Source organism: Podarcis vaucheri, assembly GCF_965113315.1.
Source record: "Podarcis vaucheri genome assembly, chromosome: 5".
NCBI classification, from domain to species: domain Eukaryota; kingdom Metazoa; phylum Chordata; class Lepidosauria; order Squamata; family Lacertidae; genus Podarcis; species Podarcis vaucheri.
In genome coordinates, this window is record NC_138763.1 from 5,826,509 (window position 1) to 5,848,368 (window position 21,860).

The 21,860-nt window shown below is 43.8% G+C and overlaps 1 protein-coding gene across 1 annotated transcript in view; it reads left to right on the forward strand.

The window, feature by feature from the left end:
* CHRNG (cholinergic receptor nicotinic gamma subunit) overlaps positions 1–6,533 on the forward strand; it is a 31,670-nt gene extending 25,137 nt beyond the window's left edge. Inside the window, exons 10-13 of the mRNA XM_082224710.1 lie at positions 1–149; positions 1,714–1,847; positions 4,653–5,615; positions 5,873–6,533. The exon at positions 1–149 is cut by the window's left edge and continues 18 nt beyond it. Of these exons, the coding sequence (XP_082080836.1) occupies positions 1–149; positions 1,714–1,847; positions 4,653–4,817 (448 nt within the window). The 3' untranslated portion in view covers positions 4,818–5,615; positions 5,873–6,533. The remainder of the gene's footprint in view (positions 150–1,713; positions 1,848–4,652; positions 5,616–5,872) is intronic.
* The last annotated feature ends 15,327 nt before the right edge of the window (positions 6,534–21,860 follow it).

A 21,860-nucleotide genomic window follows, 5' to 3' on the forward strand; every position in this document is an offset into this window, starting at 1 on the left:
CGTGGGGAATCGTCTCGTCCGCCGGCGGAGCTCTCTGGGGCTCATGGCGAAAGCGGACGAGTACATGCTGTGGAAGGCGCGGAGCGAGCTCCTGTTTGAGAGGCAGAGGGAGCGTGATGGGTTGGTGAAGATGCTCCTGGCGCAGATAGGCAAGTCTTGGGCCAACCGCGAACAGCAGAGGGTGGTCTGTTGTGGAAGAGAGCAGATGATGGGGAAGGGGGATGTTTCTTTTTTTATAATAATTTTTATTCATTTTAAAACATATTATTTATTGTACATACCACAGAATTTCACATCTTATACAATCTTTTTGGACTTCCATCAGCACCTCTGATGATCCCCCATTTTTATGATTTCTTCTGCACTTTTAAAATTTATATTGCCTTTAATTATCTTAAGTAACATCTTCCTTTTTATCCAGTTATGCAATAATTCAAATTATTCACCTCACAAAATTTCTTGCAAACCTACAAATGTAATCTGATCATCACAATTGCTTTTCAAATAGTCCGTAAATTTACACTAATCTACTGTGAATCTCTGGTCTTGCCGGTTTCGAATTCTTCCTGTTAATTTGTCTAATTCTGCGTAGTCCATCAATTTCATCCTCCAATCTTCTTTCGTCGATAGTTCTTCCTGCTTCCATTCTTGTGCCAACAATATTCTTGCTGCCGTCATTGCATATAAAAACAGCTTACAATCTTTTCTATTTATATAATCTCCTACAATGCCCAGTAGAAATGCTTCTGGTTTCTTAATAAATGTATAGTTCAACATTTTTTTCATCTCGTTATATATCATTTCCCAGAACTTTTTCACCTTTTTACATTCCCGGGGGGGGGGGATGTTTCAAGTTCTTCCTCTTCCCCCACCCCTCAGCCTTCACGAGTTCAGAGCCCTCTTCGAGTTGGACTGTGTTCTCTTTCCACAGGTGTCAATAGACTACAACTCCCATCATTCCCTGAGCAATGCCCTTGCTGGCCAGGGCTGATGGGAGTTGGAGTCCAACAACAAACTCTTGCTTTAGAGCCCCAGTGCTTTCTTTCTGGGGTACTCAGTGGGTTACAGGACCAGCACTATTTCCCCCCAAATGTGTGGCACTTACTGTAACAACTTCATGGTGAGGACCAGCACCCTTTTTCCAAAAAAAAAAGAGGAAGGGGGAAAAAGCAGAGCACTGATAGAGACTTATAGGGTTTCTTTTTCTTTTATTGATTTATAATAAAAGCAAGGAAGACTAAGCCACAAATTGCAAGAGCAGCGCAGGAGTATAGCGAAAAAGAACATAAGACTTACAGTATTTTTAAAAGTGCATTTTTGCACACAGCAGGCAGTGCTAATCCGCAAACAGCATCAGTCCCCTTTAAATCCCCAGAGCTGCTTCTGCCAGCTCGCTGTCCTCCTCTTCCTTGCTCTTTCTGGGCAGTTCTTCTGAGCTAGGCCACGCCCTGCAGGCAGATTGCCTCTTCATCATGTGGAGGAGACTTTAAAAATGCTATTAAAACCCATCCTTCTCTATTATTTCAACTGCAGTTTACTCATACCAGGGGCTGCCAGAAGACTTTAACATTTCAAAACCAGCATCTTAGTGTTATGCTGCCCTCTGTCTTTCCTGCATGCTCTTGGGTCAAGTGTGGAAGCTGTTTCGGCCCCCAACTATATCTCCCCTGTTCAGATTCTTCCTCTACAATCTTGACATTTCCCCATTCCCAGGAGGCAGCTTAGAGAACGGAAGTCCCCAGGAGATTTGCAACAATCTGCGCCGTGCTGCTCCAGAGATCCAGGCCTGTGTCGATGCCTGCAACCACATTGCTAAGACTTTGGAAGAGAAGAAGAACTTTGACAGTGTAAGTTGCCATCTCAGGTGTACGGCTGTTTAGGGACCTGTTCACACAGGCAGGTTCGTCTCCTGCTGACTGTGGCATCAAGCAACGTTTTGCATGTGTGAATGTACAGTCATAGGAGAAGATTGATTGATTGATTTGTGCTCTGCCTTTTCCCCGATATCATTTCAAACATATTTTTAAGCAAAGGCAATTAACACATTGTTAAGTATGCATTCATTTAATCAATTTACGTAGCACTTAACGCTGAAACAGGTTTCTAAGCGGTTTACCATTATTGTTTGTGGTTATTTATTAATTTATGTACTGCTTAATGCCAAAAAATAGGCTTCTGAGTGGATTGCAAAGCATGAAATCCCAGCTACTCACATGTTGAAACACCCCTTGTTAAAATACACCATAAAATAATTCTGCTACAATATTTAAATAAAAGCACAACCCATAATCGAAAAGGGCAATAAAACAATCCCATTAAAACAGCACGGCAATTGAAACGGGAGGCCTGGGTCAGGAGATCAAGGGACTGCCTGTGTGAACAGGTGCGATTTCAAAAGCCGTCGGCATGCCAATGCAGATGGCGCCTCTCCTATTTCATTCAGCTGCGAGCTTTCATCTTGTCTGACCAAAGCCCTCTTCAGGCATTTCTCTCCACACTTCTTCTTGTGCTCTTTAGTGCATCTCCGGGGTATGTGGTGCTCCCAGCGTTGCCCAACTGAGGAGGGCATATGCCAAGCGGGGATCTATGGGGTGTGGCAGGCCCTTAGGTAACCTGGTCCCTAGTCATTCAGGGCTTGTAAGTGCTAAGAGTAAAGCCTTGAATTGTGCCCAGTAACATATCAGCAGCCAGTAAAGTGGCTCCTTGGCAGGGGTGTTATCTATGGCATTGACAGACTGTGCAAGTCAACAACCCAGCTGCTAAAATCTGCACCAGCTGCAGCTTCCGAGTGAAACCCGACCGAATAATGAGCAGGCCTTCCGCTGCCCCAAATGGTGGGGAGAACCAGGAGATGGAGGGGTTGTGGCTGCAGCATAAGCCAGAGGGCTGAAAGAATGAGCTAAGGAGGCAACCTAACCATCCCCAGGAAACCCATACCAGGGGGCCATGAATCAGTGGAGAAGGAACACCAAGACCCCAACGTCGTGCTTTGGAACTGATAGAGGACTTACAAATCAGTGGGCAAGACAAGAACTTTATTGTCCCTAAAGAAAAAGAATGGAACAGACACAGGAAACTCCACCCAGGTACAACTAAATCCAGCGCCACCCAGTGACTAAGCTGTATGATGACACCATTCTTATTTTTATTAATTAAATTTCTATACAGCCCTTCATCCGAGGATCGCAGGGCGGCTCACAGTATAAAAACACAAAATCAGAAACCAAACAATACCACCCCATACTGTCCACACACAAACACACTCTCTCGTCTGTTGAGAGGCTCCAGGCAAAGACTGTGTTGAGAATCCTCCATTGGGAATGTTTGCCATGAAATTGGTTGGGGAGAGAGGGGGTAACTGTTCCTCCTCACCCCTGGTTTCACCTCTTTCCACCACTACAACAGTCCCCTGGGTAATTTAATGCTAGTTTTAATTTCCCACAGGTCCCGTGGGCAAGGGTGCTGCAGAGTCCATCCCAGTAGGCTTCTGAGAAGCTAAGCTTTGGCTGCCTGTGATTGGGGTGACAGGCAAAAGGGGACTGCTTTGTTTCAGCCCTGCTCCTGTCTGTCAGGCTCCAGAAAATCTGATGATGATGATGATGATGATGATGATGATGATGATTTTGTTTATATCCCGCCCTCCCCAGCCAAAGCTGGGCTCAGAGCGGCTAACAACAGTAAAAATAACACTGTTTACATAAAATCACAATCAATTAATTGAAATACATTCTAAAATCAATTCATTCTAAAATCAATTCAGAATCAAATTAATGGCAACCATTGGGCTAGAGTTCTGTGAGGATTACAGAAGGAGAGAGGGGTTCAGACTGTGCCTTGGCCAAAGGCCTGGTGGAACAGCTCTGTCTTGCAGGCCCTGTGGAAAGATGTCAAGTCCCGCAGGGCCCTAGTCTCTTGGGACAGAGCGTTCCACCAGATTGGGGCCACGGCCGAAAAAGCCCTGGTTGAGGCCAGCCTAACCTCCCTGTGGCCCAGGATCTCCAAGATGTTTTTATTTGAAGACCGTAAGGTCCTCCGTGGGACATACCAGTAGAGGCGGTTCTGTAGGTATGAGGGTCCTATGGTGGGCAACCAAGAATTAGATAAACAAGACGAGTTCTTACCAAGTCTTTTATTCAATATTCACAGAAAGAGGCTTTGAAAAGTGCCTCTCTTGCAGTAATGGCGTTGCTCTGAGTAAAGCTCCACCCCTTCCGTCTCTCCTATTATACGTCATCCCTAAGGTGGCTGATCTTTGCCTTCTGCCTTTGAGCTTTCTCTTCTCCTACTCTCAGTGCCCGCCGGGTCCTGGGAGAGGTGGGATCTGGTATGCTTTCTAAAGACACTGAGTCTGTCAGCTGTCTCTCCTCCTTCTCTCCCAATATTTCCCAGCTTCTCCCCTCTGCAGCCTCTGAGCTAAAACCGTCTGCAAACAACTGTTGTAAATCTATGCTGTCTCCCTCTTCTCTGGGAAGTGCCAGAGGAGGTGGGGGGTGGACTCCACCATTTCTCCTCAGTCCAGGTCCCTCACACTGTCAGACCTGAAGGACCCCTGTGGCAGCCTCCACGCCCACTTCCACTGGACAACTTGCACACCTCCGAGCCACCAAAAACAATTCTAATGTGCACCCTGTCTGGTGTCTTCTTCTTTGCAGGAGAACGAGGAGTGGATCTTGGTGGGCCGGGTCATTGACCGCGTCTGCTTCCTCTTCATGGCCTCCATCTTCATTTGTGGGACGCTGGGCGTCTTCCTGATGGCGCAGTTCAACCAGGCTCCCGCAGAGCCCTTCCCAGGGGACCCCAAGCTGTACCTCCCCTAGGAATGAGGGGTGGTGGCAGCAGTGGCCACCACTCAACAGCCGCGTGTTGGTGACGTCTCTCGACTGAAACCTCTGTGCTTGGTGGACTTCTCTGCTGGGGGCTAATTATGTCCCATAGGAATGCAAAAAGACTCCATATCCATCGGTCCATCTATCTCAATATGGTCTACACTGGCAGGCAGCAGCTCTCCAGGGTTTCAGGCAGGAGTCTCCTCCAACCCCACCTTTGAAAGGGGATCTTCTGCATGCAAACCATGTTCTTTATCACTGAGCTCTGGCCCTCCCTCAAAGCCACAAAGCCTTCTTGTTTAAGTTAGTGTCTGCTAACGTGTTCTAGCAGGTGGGCACACCAGGACTGCCTTTTTTGGTGGGTTGCAGGGTTGCCCGTCTGTGCCTTCCCAGGTTCCTCAGCCAACAGCTGAAGCTAAGAGAGGCAGACAGTAATGTCCCATCCCTGTGAGACCGTTGGAAAAGCTGTAGCCTTAAAGGTAGTCCATTACCTGGGGCTCGTCCATTAATCAGATATTTGACTGCCTTCAGGCAGCACTTCATTCCTCTTCCCCAACGTTTACTTACCTGATAATTTCTGCATTTTATGTGCTCTTTCACACAATGTGAAAGCTACTTCTGGAAACCTAGCAAAAATTGCAGCCCTCATTTCCGTGTCCATTGCTTTTGGAAGCAACCAGTTCGCAACCCCTTTGTGGCTTTTTCTAAAAGCAACCAACATGGAAATGAATATCACAGGAGTTTTGCATTGTCATTTTTTCCGGACTTTGTGGAGGGAATTTGGGGTAGGTAGGGATCTCCAATACTTTGGCCACCTCATGAGAAGAGAGGACTCCCTGGAAAAGACCCTGATGTTGGGAAAGATGGAGGGCACAAGGAGAAGGGGACGACAGAGAATGAGATGGTTGGATGGTGTTCTTGAAGCTACTAGCATGAGTTTGATCAAACTGCGGGAGGCAGTGGAGGACAGAAGTGCCTGGCGTGCTCTGGTCCATGGGGTCACGAAGAGTCGGACACGACTAAACGACTAAACAACAACAACAAAGGGATCTGGCAGAGCATTCCCTCCTGCCATTTTCATGAATGGATTGCACACATAAAGAGTGGCAACGTGTCCATTGGCAGGTGCAAACAGAATTGAGGCACAGTGGCACCAAATGTCCAAAGGCCACAGTTCCACAAGGCAATGTGAAAGGAATGTGAGAAACTCATGCAGATGCTCAGTGGAATTGCCAGCAGGAAAATAAACAGGATGGACACCCCCACACACACATCTGAAGGTGGCCTTTGTCTCCCAGCAAGGGCTGGGGATGGGAAATAAAAGTAAGATAGTTGTTTATTGCCTTGACATCTGGTGGGAGGGTGTTCCACAGGGCAGGTGCCACTACCGAGAAGGCCCTCTGCCTGGTTCCCTGTAACCTCACTTCTTGCAGTGAGGGAACCGCCAGGAGGCCCTCGGAGGTGGACCTCAGTGTCCAGGCTGAACGATGGGTGGGCTCCTTCAGGTATACTGGGCTGAGGCCGTTTAGGGCTTTCAAGGTCAGCACCAACACCTTGAATTGTGCTCGGAAACGTACTGGGAGCCATTGAAATCCTTTAGGACCGGTGCTATATGGTCTTGGCGGCCACTCCCAGTCACCACTCTAGCTGCTGCATTCTGGATTAATTGCAGTTTTTGAGTGACCTTCAAAGGTAGCCCCATGTAGAGAGAATAGTAATTATTATTATTATTATTATTATTATTATTATTATTATTATTATTTATTATTTATACCCCGCCCATCTGGCTGGGTTTCCCCAGCCACTCTGGGCGGCTTCCAAAAGAATATTAAAATACTATGATACATCAAACATTAAAAGCTTCCCTAAACAGGGCTGCCTTCAGATGTCTTCTAAAAGTCTGGTAGTTGTTGTTCTCTTTGACATCTGGTGGGAGGGCGTTCCACAGGGAGGGCGCCACTACCGAGAAGGCCTTCTGCCTGGTTCCCTGTAACTTGGCTTCTCGCAGTGAGGGAACCGCCAGAAGGCCCTCGGTGCTGGACCTCAGTGTCCGGGTAGAACGATGGAGGTGGAGACGCTCCTTCAGGTATACTGGACCGAATGGCAGTAGTCCAAGCGGGAGATAACCAGAGCATGCACCACTCTGGCGAGACTGCTACGGGCAGGGAGGGTCTCAGCCTGCGTACCAGATGGAGCTGGTAAACAGCTGCCCTGGACACAGAATTAACCCGCGCCTCCATGGACAGCTGTGAGTCCAAAATCAGTTGTATGTCCCTAGGTCCAGCTTTACTTCAAATGCTCTGTGTTTCTTTCTTGCCTGGGATGCGTCCTTAACCCAGATGCGATAAGATCACAAGGTGAGGCCTGCTATAGGAGCAAGGAGGGGCTGTGGTTCTTGGGCAGAGCACACTCTTGGACAGATCAAGGCTTCCTTGTCCTCTGCATAGCTGTTTGCAGAGGCAGGAGAGACAAATTGCACTGCCGCTTGCTCCTTCAGTCCCCAGCTCCTGTTCCTCTCCAGTCAATAGCTAAAGACGATTAGCCATCTCTCAAACCCTGCTCCAGACCAATGAGAGGCCTCCTCCTTTTATCCCCGCACCCTGCAGTTAACGCCACTTCCCTCGCTTGGGCCCAAAGCTTATTCTTCCCGTTGCTCTATCTCGCTCCTGCAGCCCCCGACTGGGGCTCCTCAAACACAGCCATTTGGACAGGTTGGCGTTGCTGCTGTCAGAACAAGGCCCCGGGGCCAGAGCAGCTCTGTTTCCCGCTGCCCCCGTGCCGCTATATTGTCCTGGCCCCTCTCCAGGCCTTGTCAAAACAGCCGTCTCAGAGGCCCTCTCTGCGGATAACTCTTCCGAGGACCTGCCAAATTGCCTGCCTGCCGCTCCCCGGAGCTGTGGCAGGTGCAACAGGCCAGCAGCGGTAATGACAGCGAGCGAACGAGAGGCAAAGAGAAGGGTTTAGATAAAGTCCCCGTCATTAATCCAGACTGATCCTGGGATTTGTTGCTCCCGCGTTCTTGAAAGGTGGGCTACTGTCGTTTCCTGAGAGGGAAAGAGCGTTTAGAAACTGACAGTCTCTCTCTCTCTCTCTCGTGAAACAGTCTCCTTAAACTTTAACTGAGTTTCCTGCATTTGCAGGGGTCCCTACAATTCTATGAAACCACAGAATTCGCAGAGGGCAAGAAGGTGTTGTAGCCATGGGGGCTTCAGGACACGGACAATACAGCAGTGGCAGCGGCTAACAGAAGGCGGAGTCTGCTGGGGTAGGCGGAGCCCTAGATCTTAGGAGGAGGAGCCAGCCAATCAAGGTTTTCCCTCCACCTTCCTTTTCAAAGACAGCGAGGGGAAGAAATTTAGATCAGTACACATTTAAAGACACGTCTATCAGTTTTGTTGCCAAACAGTGTGGGAATAATAATAATAATAATAATAATAATAATAATAATAATAATAATTTATTTATATGCTGCCCATCTAACTGGGTGGCTTCCAGGGAATGAAAACATCAAACACTGTAAAGCACCAAACATTAAAAACTTCCCTGTGCAGCGCTATACAAAGCAATCCAAAATGCACACTAATTGAATTTTGCAGTGCTTACAAAGATGCATATTGCAGTGGTGCCTCGCAAGACGATAAGAATCCGTTCTGTGATTCTCTTCATCTAGCGGTTTTTTTGTCTTGCGAAGCAAGCCCATTGACAGATTAGCACTATTAGCGGCTTTTAGCGGCTTATCAGCTTATCAGATCAGCTGATAAGCGGCTTAGCGGCTTAGGAAAGGGGGGGAAACCCGCAGGAACTCGCAAGACATTTTCGTCTTGCGAAGCAAGCCCATAGGAGATTCGTTTTGCGAAGCACCTCCAAAACGGAAAACTCTTTCGTCTAGCGAGTTTTCCGTCTTGCGAGGCATTCGTCTTGCGGGGCACCACTGTATTATGAAAGTTGCACATTCTGAATCTCTGCTGAGCGGTAGCAAAATTCCAGGGGGTTCCAGGAGCTCACCCAGGGTTGTGTTTCTGTTGGGAAGTTCAGGCACAGCAGAGGCTAGTGTCTTTAAGAAATATGGTTTATTTTACACATATTTACACCTAAAACCTTCAGTGCAGGGGGCACAGAACATTACGCCCCAGGAGTGTCTCTCATTGCTCCTCCCAGAGCTTCAGGAAGGTTGGGTCCAACGCAGTGGTCAGTCATGGCCCCCGGTCTCCCTGTGCAGCCTCTTCCAGCCAGCGCTGCACGGACATCTCCCCAGTGCCTCCTTCTTGTTCCCAGAAACCTTCGCTATAATGTCATGAGAGAGGAAGAAAAACATCTCTCCGCCCACTTTCTACACACCATGTATAAATTTATACACCTCTAATGTCTCCTCTCACCTTTTCTCTAAATGGAAGAGCCCTAATTTTTGTAATCTTTCTTCATCCTTTCCTGCGCTATTTTTTGAGGGACATCCTTTGTTGTCAACATGGCTGGGAGCTGGGTTCCCCTTCCAACATGGTGGTTCCGGGGTTTGCTAAGGACTGGGACAAGGTAAAGAGAATGGAGCCTAGAAAGCAGGGAGCAATGGAATGCATGGAATATGTGAGGATTCAGCACCCCCACAAATAATACCTCCCCACCATCATAGACAAGCTGGAAGGTGTGCAGAGGAGGGCGACCAAGATGACCAAGGGTTTGAAAACCAAGCCTGATGAGGAACGGTTGAAGGAGTCGGTTATGTTTAGCCTGGAGAAGCTTATATGGGAGCCATCTTCAAGTATCTCAAGGGCTGTCACATTGAAGATGGAGCAAGCTTGTTTTCTCCTGCTCGGGAGGGTATGACTTGAACCAATGACTTCAAGTTACAAGAAAGGAGATTCCAATTAAACATTAGGAGCGTCTCCACCTCCATCGTTCTGCTTGGACACTGAGGTCCAGCACCGAGGGCCTTCTGGTGGTTCCCTCGCTGTGAGAAGCCAACTTACAGGGAACCAGGCAGAGGGCCTTCTCGGTAGTGGCACCCGCCCTGTGGAACGCCCTCCCACCAGATGTCAAAGAGAAGAACAACTACCAGACTTTTAGAAGACATCTGAAGGCAGCCCTGTTTGGGGAACCTTTAATGTTTACTAGGTTATTGTATTTTAATATTCTGTTGGAAGCCGCCCAGATGGGTGGGGTATAAATAATAAATTGTTGTTGTTGTTGTTATAAGAACTTTCTGGCTCAAAGAACTGTCTGACAGTGGACTTCCGGAGGCGGCGCGAAACGGGCAATGGCGGTCCTCTTCAGTCTCTGAAGAGGGGCTCCGCAGGAAAGGATCGTTCGCTACGGCACAGCGACGATCCACTAAGAAAAACCACGAGCAGAGTGAGCTCGTGGCCGTGGGACTCGGCGGGCACCTGGAGCTACCCCCAAAACGAAGAAGGGACCCCGTAAGGGGCTCCGGAAGCGCGGAGGGGAAGCGGTGCTGAGAGTACATCGCTCTTTCTGCGGGAGCGAAGCCGCGCGGCTGTTGCTGATGAGCGCCGACCTTTCTTCCTTAAGTATTGGACTCTAAATCATCTACTCGTGAGTAAGAAGAGTATTAATTTGGAACTGTAAATTGGAAATTTGGCTGAAAGCGGGAGACGAGAAAAAGGAAGTCCGTCTCCCGGTAGTGCTTAGTGATCAAAGGCAAAGGAACAGACAAGCTGGAAGCAAAAGAAAGGGATTTTAAAATGGGAAGTATCATGCGTCTGGCGGAGCTAGCAACTGAAGGGAAAGGCAAGCTTTCTTTCTTCTTTCTGTTACTGTGTTGATTTAACTTGGAGACCTTCTCCTTTTGTGGATTCTAAAAACCTTAAAAAAAACCCAGTCCCGGGCTGGCAGGGAGAAAAGGGTTGCTTTGCGGATACATCTATAAAGTTGAAATGGATACATAGAGGCATCATTGGAAGATACAATTAAACAACTGTATCTTGCACCTTCAGATAGGACTATTGTGGTAACATTGAAAGGGCTCTGCCAGTGGAAAAAAGTTTTTAAAGACTATTGTTAACTTATTCAGCTGCAGGAACTTTAATGGCGACCAAAACTTTATTCCTTCTTTCCTGAACTGCAACAATACTCCCTCTAGTGGAGTTTTGGATTTACAAATTCCTGAGAACTAACTTTGTTTTGACTCTCTGTGGTTTGGTTATCTACTTTGAGGCCTGTCTTTCCCATGGAACATTTGACAGTTTGACCTTGAATCCAAAGACAGGTGTGGAATGAGTGGCCCTCCAAAAACAAGAGCTGCGTCGAAAGCAGGGAAAGGCCAACTTGTACAAACAACTCTGATTTCCCAGTCTCGCAGATCTTCAGTCCCTGCTGTTTTACAGGGAGCTGTACCTTCAACAACAGCCCCATCCAAGCAAGCTGAACAGCCAACAACTGAGGATATGGCAGCAGGGGGATCTGGCACCCTTCTAGATGAAATGCTACAACAATTCGCAATTTTGAATAAGAAGGTTGATGACCAAACAGCAAAAATTGACTTAGCCACATCTTCAATCACCAAACTATCTGAACAAGTGGCTAAGCATTCACAAGAAATTGGGAATTTAAAAGACGCCACATCTGAGAATCGGAAACTGGCCGAGGCTGCAAACGAAAAAGCTGATCAAGCAATCCAGAAAGTGGATGAATTGAAAGGAGAGGTAAGGCCGCTACACAAACATATCAGCGACCAGCAGGCCTATCTGTCCATGGTGGAACTGAGAAACAGGGAAAATAATTTAAGATTACGCTCTATCCCAGAGATTGAGAAAGAGGATCTGACCGGCTTTTTGACAACAGAATTCTCTAAATTCTGGGGTATAAAGGAAGATACAGACTTTAAAATAACAACTGCATTCAGATTGGGAAGAGTTGCCAGGAAAGACAGGCCCAGAGATTGTTTGATCATCTTAAGGACCAAGCAGGAGAGAGACAAATTACTTGACCTACACTTCAATAAAGCACTTGAGATCCAGGACAGAAGAGCAGAAATTTACAAGGATATCCCTAAACAATTACTGGATCTCAGATCTAACTACACTGATCTAGCTGGACTCCTGAGAAGTAGCGGAATACCTTACAGGTGGGAGTTTCCACAAGGCCTATCATTCAACTACAAAGGAAAGAAGATTAAAATCAAAACGAAAGAGGATAGCCAGAAGTTTCTACACGACCACGGAGAAGACCTGCAGAAGGGAGTAGCAGTTCCTTGGCCTCCACCAGAGTCTGGAAAAGAGCCAGCACCCTCGGATTTGGACAAAAAAGAAGACGCCCCATAAAGAGCAACAACAGATTGATACAGGATGTCTCTACAGCTGTATAGTTGGAATATTAATGGCGCAAATTCCCCGGAAAAACGCAAAAGGATTTTTCATATTTTGAAGAAAGAACATTTGGATATAATCTGTCTGCAAGAAACTCATGTGACCAGGCTCCATAGGAAAGTGTTAATAAACAAAAGATTAGGCCAAGAATTTATTTCATCAGACAGAGTTAAAAAGAGAGGCGTGGTGATCTACGCAAAGGAGAATCTATTACCAAAATTTTTGTTTAAAGACGAACAAGGAAGAATCCTGGCAATTGAAATACAAACCCAAGGAGAAAAAGTTTTGATACTAGGAATTTACGCACCAAATGAGGGGAAATCAGAATTCTACAAGAAGCTACATGAGACACTACTGGACTATCTGGACTATTCTAACATCATTATGATGGGAGACATGAATGGGGTGGTCTCTACCTATATGGATAAGTCACAGAACCAGAACCTGACCAAGGATGGAAGACTACCAAAAACTTTTTTCGAACTAACTGACAATATGGATTTGATTGATCTATGGAGGACGAGAAACCCCTTAGGTAAAGAAGGAACTTTCTTCTCTGAGGCTCACCTGTCATGGACAAGAAATTTGGACAACTAGAGGGCTGGCACCTAAGACTACAAGAGTAGAAATCTGCCCAAAGACCTGCTCCGACCACAACGCTCTGAAAATGGAAATGAGATTTACTACTGCCGATTCCTTCAGATGGAAAATGAATGACAACCTGCTAAGAGATCAAGAGATTGTAAAGAAGGCCCAAAAAGCTTTAAAGGACTACTTTGAAATTAAGCTGAACACCTCGGTGGAAAAAAGAATAATCTGGGACGCAAGTAAAGCTGTTATGAGAGGGTTTCTGATACAACAGAATACGATTAAGAAAAAATTTTGGAATGGGAAAAAGGACAAGATATTAGAGAAGATAAGAGATGGAGAGAAAAAATTAAGATTGAATCCAAAATCAAAAGAGACTTTAAGAGAAATTAAATTCCACCAGTCACAATACACGAAATTGATCAACCAAGAAGTGGAATGGAAAATCAAACAAATGAAACAAAGATCTTTTGAATCTGCGAATAAATGTGGGAAACTGCTAGCTTGGCAGTTGAAAAAGAGACAAAAACTAAATTATGTTACCAACCTAGAAGTTGAAGGGAAAAATATTCAGAAACCGGGAGAAATTAGAAAGTGCTTCCAGAAATACTTTAAAAAACTGTACACCCAAGGGTCTGAGGAAGTGACTGAGATAGAACAATTCTTGAAAGACAATGGCCTACCAGAACTATCTCAAGAGAAGAGATCAATCTTGAATTGTAAAATAACACAACAGGAAATCGAGGATGCCATTCAGAATATGCAGCTAGGCAAATCTCCAGGCCCTGATGGACTTACCTCCAAGTACTACAGAATGTTAAAAGACTACTTGATACAACCATTAATGGAGGTTTGCAACCAGATTATGGGGGGAGGGAGGGCACCAGAAACGTGGAAAGAAGCATTCATCACACTGATACCTAAAGTGGAAACTGAAAAGACTCAACTTAAGAACTACCGTCCCATCTCACTCCTAAACGTGGATTACAAAATATTTGCAGATATTTTGGCAAATAGATTTTAAAAAGTACTAAATGAAGTAATTCATAAGGACCAAGCAGGCTTTCTCCCAGGTAGACATTTGTTTGATAACACTAGGAATATTGTCGATATTCTGGAACTTTTACAAACAAATATTAACACTAAAGCAGTGCTAATTTTTATTGATGCGGAGAAGGCCTTTGACAACATTTCTTGGAAATTTATGAAGAAAAACTTGGAAGGGATGGGAGTGGGAAGGGGGTTTGAGAATGGAATAGAAGCAATCTATTCAGAACAAAAAGCTAAGTTGATAGTGAACAATGTGGTGACAGAAGAACTTCATATTGAAAAAGGAACACGTCAGGGGTGCCCCCTTTCCCCTTTATTGTTTATCTCAGTCCTGGAGGTTTTGCTGAACATGATAAGGAAGGATCGGCAGCTACAAGGAATACGGGTCGGAGCGAAACAATATAAACTGAAAGCATTTGCAGATGACTTGGTTTTAACATTACAGGAGCCAGAATCTAGTACAAAAAGAGTTTTGGAATTGATTCAGAAATTTGGTCGGGTGGCGGGTTTTAAGCTGAACAAACAAAAAACTAAAGTGTTAGGGAAAAATTTGACAGCTACTGAAACAGAGGGGTTTCAGAAGGAAACAGAACTAAATATTGTTAAAACAGTGAAATACCTGGGGGTCAATCTCTCTTCCAAGAACTTGAATTTATTTAAAGATAATTATGAGAAATGTTGGTCAGAAGTTAAAAAAGATCTAGAAATCTGGTCAAGATTGAAACTATCCTTGTTAGGCCGAATTGCAGCTATAAAAATGAACGTTTTGCCAAAAATGTTGTTTTTGTTTCAAGCCTTGCAGATTGTGGACAGAGTGGAATGTTTTGTTTTTTTTTTTTTTATAATAATTTTTATTACATTTTTACAGAAATAACAGAACAATCAAAGAATAAAAAGAAAAGACAAGAAGAAAGAAAATAAAAAAGAAAAGAAGCACGACCACTTCAATGACTTATTTCAAATTTCCATTGAACTTCCCCCGTCCCCCGCACAATGCATTCTTAACAATAAATTTATCAGCAAATTATACCCTTATTTCGTGTATTTCTTTATATTTTCAATTGCAATTTAGATTTAAATCTCTTGGTCACCATATACTCTAAAAATATACCATAATATCGTTTTTACCCATTTAAATCTTGGTTCTTTCATAAATCTTATCAAATTTCTTAAATATTCAAGTTTCATTACTGGAGCTAAGTTCCCAATCATACGACATCTTATGTTTCATATAACTTATAATACTTTTGCAAATAGTCTTTAAATTTTTTCCAGTCCTCCTCCATTGCTTCTTCTCCCAAGTCCCGGATCCTTGCAGTCATCTCGGCTAGTTCCATGTAGTTCATCAATTGCGAGTGCCAGTCCTCCAGTGTGGGCAAATCTTGGGTCTTCCAATGCTTGGCGATAAGAATTCTTGCTGCTGTTGTAGCGTACATAAAAAAGGTTCTATCCTTTTTAAACACCTTCTGGCCGACAATGCCCAGAAGGAAGGCCTCTGGTTTCTTGGGAAAGGTGTACTTAAACACCTTTTTTAACTCATTGTAGATCATTTCCCAGAAGGCCTTCAGTCTTGGGCAAGTCCACCAGAGGTGAAAGAATGTCCCCTCAGCTTCCTTGCATTTCCAACATTTATTATCGGACAAATGGTAAATCTTAGCTAGCTTAACCGGGGTCATGTACCACCTGTATACCATCTTCATAATGTTTTCTTTCAAAGCATTACATGCAGTAAATTTCATACCGGTGGTCCATAACCTTTCCCAGTCTTCAGACATAATATTATAACCAATGTCCTGGGCCCATTTTATCATTGCTGATTTAACTGTCTCATCCTGAGTGTTCCATTTAAGCAGCAAGTTATACATTCTCGATAATAACTTGGTCTTTGGTTCAAGCAATTCTGTCTCAAGTTTCGATTTTTCCACCTGGAAACCTGTTTTTTTGTCTAACTTAAAAACCTCATTAATTTGGGCATAATGCAGCCAATTTTGCACCTTATCCTTTGGTTTTTCAAAGCTCTGCAGTCTCCAATTACCTCCAATATTTTCTATTATTTCCCAATATTTCGGCCAGTATGCCTCCATATTGGTTGTTTTCCGAGCTTTGGCCTCTATTGGTGAAATCCACCTCGGAGTTTTACTCTCCAATAAGTCTTTATATTTTTTCCAGACCATATATATTGCTTTTCTGACAATATGGTTTTTAAACATTCCATATGATTTACCCTTGTCATACCACAAATACGCATGCCAACCTAACGAATTGTTAAAGCCTTCCAGATCTAGGACATCAGTGTTTTCTAGTAAAATCCAATCTTTCATCCAGCAGAAGGCCGCCGCTTCATAATATAACCTTAAGTCCGGCAGGGCAAACCCCCCTCTCTCTTTTGCATCAGTTAATATTTTGAACTTTATTCGGGGCTTTTTGCCCTGCCAGACAAACCTAGAAATATCCTTCTGCCACTTTCCAAAGCATTCCACTCTGTCCACAATCTGCAGGGCCTGAAACAAAAACAACATCTTTGGCAAAACGTTCATCTTTATAGCTGCAATTCGACCTAACAAGGATAATTTCAGTCTTGACCAAATTTCTAAATCTTTTTTAACTTCTAGCCAACATTTCTCATAATTATCTTTAAATAAATTCAAATTCTTAGAAGACAAGTTCACCCCCAGGTATTTCACTTTTTTAACAATGTTTAGTTCTGTCTCTTTCTGAAACCCTTCTGTTTCCATAGCCGTCAGATTTTTCCCTAACACCTTAGTTTTTTGCTTGTTCAGCTTAAAACCCGCCACCCGACCAAATTTCTGGATCAGATCCAAAACTCTTTTTGTACTGGGTTCTGGCTCCTGTAGTGTTAAAACCAGATCATCTGCAAATGCTTTCAGTTTATATTGTTTCGCTCCGACCCGTATTCCTTGTACCTGCCGATCCTCCCTTATCATGTTCAGCAAAACCTCCAGGACCGAAATAAACAATAAAGGGGATAGGGGGCACCCCTGGCGTGTTCCTTTTTCAATATGAAGTTCTTCTGTCACCACATTGTTCACTATCAACTTAGCTTTTTGTTCAGAATAGATTGCCTCTATTCCATTCTCAAACCCCCTTCCCACTCCCATCCCTTCCAAGTTTTTCTTCATAAATTTCCAAGAAATATTGTCAAAGGCCTTCTCCGCATCAATAAAAATTAACACTGCTTTGGTGTTAATATTTGTTTGTAAAAGTTCCAGAATATCAATAATATTCCTGGTGTTGTCAAACAAATGTCTACCTGGGAGAAAGCCTGCTTGGTCCTTATGGATTACTTCATTTAATACTTTTTTAAATCTGTTAGCCAAAACATCCGCAAATATTTTGTAATCCACGTTTAGGAGTGAGATGGGGCGGTAGTTCTTAAGTTGAGTCTTTTCAGTTTCCACTTTAGGTATCAGTGTGATGAATGCTTCTTTCCACGTATCTGGTGCCTTCCCTCCCCCCATAATCTGGTTGCAAACCTCCTCTAGTGGTTGTATCAAATAGTCTTTTAACGTCCTATAATACTTGGAGGTGAGTCCATCCGGTCCTGGAGATTTGCCCAACTGCATATTCTGAATGGCATCCTCAATTTCCTGTTGTGTTATTTTGCAATTCAAGATTGATCTCTTCTCTTGAGATAGTTCTGGAAGGCCATTTTCTTTCAAAAATTGTTCTATCTCGGCTACATCCTCGGATCCTTGTGTGTATAATTTTTTGAAATATTTCTGGAAGCACTTTCTAATTTCTCCGGGTTTCTGGATGTTCTTTCCTTCAACTTCTAGATTGGTAACATAATTTAATTTTTGTCTCTTTTTCAACTGCCAAGCTAGCAGTTTCCCACATTTATTTGCCGACTCAAATGATCTTTGTTTCATTTGTTTAATTCTCCATTCCACTTCTTGGTTGATCAGTTGCGCATATTGTGACTGGTGGAATTTAATTTCTCTTAGAGTCTCTTTTGATTTTGGATTCAATCTTAATTTTTTCTCACCGTCTCTTATCTTCTCCAATATCTTGTCTTTTTTACCATTCCAGAGTTTTTTCTTAATCGTATTCTGTTGTATCAGAAACCCTCTCATAACAGCTTTACTCGCGTCCCAGATTGTTCTTTTTTCCACCGAGGTATTTAAGTTGATTTCAAAATAGTCCTTTAAAGCTTTTTGGGCCTTCTTTACAATCTCTTGATCTCTTAGCAGGTTGTCATTCATTTTCCATCTGAAGGAATCGGCAGTAGTAAATCTCATTTCCATTTTCAAAGCGTTATGGTCGGAGCAAGTCTTTGGGCAGATTTCTATTTTTGTAGTCTTAGGTGCCAGCCCTCTAGTTGTCCAAATTTGGTCGATTCTTGTCCATGACAGGTGGGCTTCAGAAAAGAAAGTTCCTTCTTTACCTAGGGGGTTTCTCGTCCTCCATAGATCGATTAAATCCATATTGTCAGTTAGTTCAAAGAAAGTTTTTGGTAGTCTTCCATCTTTAGTCAAGTTCTGATTCTGTGACTTATCCATCAAAGTAGAGACAACCCCATTCATATCTCCCATCATAATGATGTTAGAATAGTCCAGATAGTCCAATAATGTCTCATGCAGCTTCTTATAAAATTCTGATTTCCCCTCATTTGGTGCATAAATTCCCAATATCAAAACTTTTTCTCCTTGGGTCGAAATTTCAATAGCCAGGATTCTTCCTTGTTCATCTTTAAACAAAAATTTTGGTGAAAGATTCTCTTTGGCGTAAATCACCACGCCTCTCTTCTTTACTCTGTCTGATGAGATAAATTCTTGGCCTAATCTTTTATTTGTTAACACCTTCCTGTGTAGCCTGGTCACATGTGTTTCTTGCAAACAAATTATATCCAAATTCTCTTTCTTTAAAATATGGAAGATCCTTTTGCGTTTTTCAGGGGAATTCGCGCCATTAATGTTCCAACTATACAGCTGCAGAGACATCTTGTGTCAATCTGTTGTTACTCTTGTTGGGTATCTTCTTTTTTGTCCGAATCCGAGGGTGGTAACTCTTTTCCTAACTCTGGTGGTGGCCAAATAGCTGCCGCTCCTTTCTGTAAGTCTTCTCCGTGATCGTGTAGAAACTTCTGGCTATCCTCTTTCGTTTTGATTTTTATCTTCTTTCCTTTGTATTTAAACGAAAGACCTTGTGGAAACTCCCACCTGTAAGGTATTCCGTTACCTCTCAAAAGTCCAGCTAGATCCGTATAGTTAGCTCTTAGATCCAGTAATTGTTTAGGAATATCCTTGTAAATTTGTGCTCTTCTGTCCTGGATCACAAGTGCTTTGTTGAAATGTAAATCAAGTAGCTTGTCTCTCTCCTGTTTAGTCCTTAAAATAATCAAACAGTCTCTAGGCCTGTCCTTCCCGGCAACTCTTCCCAATCTAAATGCAGTCGTTATTTTGAAATCTGTATCTTGATTTATACCCCAGAATTTGGAAAATTCTGCCGTTAAGAAACCAGTCAAATCCTCTTTCTCAATCTCTGGGATAGAGCGTAATCTCAAATTATTTTCCCTGTTTCGCAATTCCACCAAAGACAGGTAGGCCTGCTGGTCCGTAATATGTTTGTGGAGCGGCCTTACCTCTCCTTTCAGTTCCTCCACTCCTTTGGCTGCAGCCTCTGCTTTCCCAATCGCAGCCTCCGCCAATTTTCGATTTTCAGATGTTACGTCGTTTAGATTACCAATATCTTGTGAGTGTTTAGCCACCTGTTCTGAAAGTTTGGTAATTGAGGATGTGGCTAAGTCAATTTTTGCAGTTTGATCATCCACTTTTTTATTCAAAATTGCGAATTGTTGTAGCATTTCCTCTAGCAAAGTGTTAGATCCTCCAGATGCCATATCCTCGCCTGTTAATTGTTCAGCTTCTTCAGCTGGAGTTGTTGGCGAGGGTGCAGTCTGTAAAACAGCAGGGACCGAAGATCTACGTCCCTGAGAAAACAGGGTTGTTTGTGTCAGTTTGCCTTTCCCTGCCTTCGACGCAGCTCTTGTTTTCACTCTGTCACTCATTCCACACCTGTCTTAGGATTCAAGGTCAAACTGTCAAAAGTTTCATGAGAAAGACAGGCCTTGGAGTAAACAACCAAACCACAGAGAGACAAAGCAAAGTTGGTTCCCAGAAAGTTGTAAATCCCAAACTCCACTAGAGGGAGTGATGTTACAGTTCAGGAAAGAAGAAACAAAGTTTCAGTCGCCATTAAAGTTCCTTCAGTTAAGTAAATTAACAATAATCCTTGGAAAAGACCTTTTCCCTCTGGCAGAGCTCTCACAATGTTGCCACAAGTTTCTTAAAAGGTGCAAGGTACAGTTGTTTAATTGTATCCAACAGTAATGCCTCTAAATATCCATTTCAGGTTGTAAATGTATCCGCAAAGTAGCCTTTTGTCCCGCTGCAAGTCCGGAGACTGGGGGTTTTAAAGTCTTTAAAGTTTTTAAAGGTCTAGCAGAGGAGAAAGTCCCCAAATAAGGTACAGAAAATAACAAGAAAATAAGAGTAACTTGCCTCCTTCAATTTCCGACTTCTCTGGACGTATGATGTCTCTCACTTTAAAACCTCTCTGTGCTGCTTCCAGCTTGTCAGATCTTTGCCTTTGATCACTAAGCATCGTCGGGAGACGGACTTCCTTTTTCTCGTCTCCCGCTTTCAGCCGAATTCATAAATTTGTAATCCAATTTCGAGTAAGTCTTACTCACGAGTAGTTGATTTGTAATCCAATGTAGAAGGAAGAAAGGTCGGCGCTCATCAGTAACAGCCGCGCGGCTTCACTCCCGCAGAAAGAGCGATGAATCCACAGCACCGCTTCCCCTCCGCGCTTCCGGAACCCCTTACGGGGTCCCTTCTTCGTTTCGGGGGTCGCTCTTGGTGCCCGCCGGATCCCACGGCCACGAGCTCACTCTGCTCGTGGTTTTTCTTAGTGGGTCGTCGCTTTGCCGCAGCGAACGACCCTTTCCTGCGGAGCCCCTCTTCGCAGCGCAAAGAGGACCGCCATTACTTGCTTCGCGCCGCCTCCGGAAGACCCAGAGTGGAATGTTTTGGAAAGTGGCAGAAGGACATCTCTAAATTTGTCTGGCAGGGCAAAAAGCCCCGAATAAAGTTTAAAATACTAACTGATGCAAAGGAGAGAGGGGGGTTTGCCCTGCCAGACTTAAGGTTATATTATGAAGCTGCGGCCTTTTGCTGGATGAAAGATTGGATTCTGTTAGAAAACACTGATGTCCTAGATCTGGAAGGCTTTAATAATTCGCTAGGTTGGCATGCGTATTTGTGGTATGACAAGGGAAAAACATACGGAATGTTTAAAAACCATATTGTCAGAAAAGCAATATTTATGGTCTGGAAAAAATACAAAGACTTATTGGAAAGCAAAACTCCGAGGTGGGTATCACCAATAGAGGCCAAGGCTCGGAAAAAACCTAATATGGAGGCCGGCTGGCTGAAATATTGGGAAATAATAGAAAACATTGGAGATAATTGGAGGTTGCAGAGCTTTGAAAAACTAAAGGGTAAGGTGCAAGATTGGCTTCATTATGCCCAAATTAATGAGGTTTTTAAGCTAGACAAAAAAACAGGATTCCAGGTGGAAAAATCGAAACTTGAGACAGAGTTGTTAGAACCAAAGACCAAGTTATTATCGAGAATGTATAACTTGCTGCTTAAATGGAATACTCAGGATGAGACAGTTAAATCAGCCATGATAAAATGGGCTCAGGACATTGGTTATAATATCATGTCTGAAGACTGGGAGAGGTTATGGACCACCGGTATGAAGTTTACTGCATGTAATGCTCTGAAAGAAAATATTATGAAAATGGTATACAGGTGGTACATGACCCCGGTCAAGCTGGCTAAGATATACCATTTGTCCGATAATAAATGTTGGAAGTGTAAGGAAGCTGAGGGGACATTCTTTCACCTTTGGTGGACTTGTCCAAGAGTGAAGGCCTTCTGGGAAATGATTTATAACGAGTTAAAAAAGGTGTTTAAGTACACCTTCCCTAAGAAACCGGAGGCCTTCCTTCTGGGCATTGTCAGCCAGAAGGTGTTAAAGAAGGATAGAA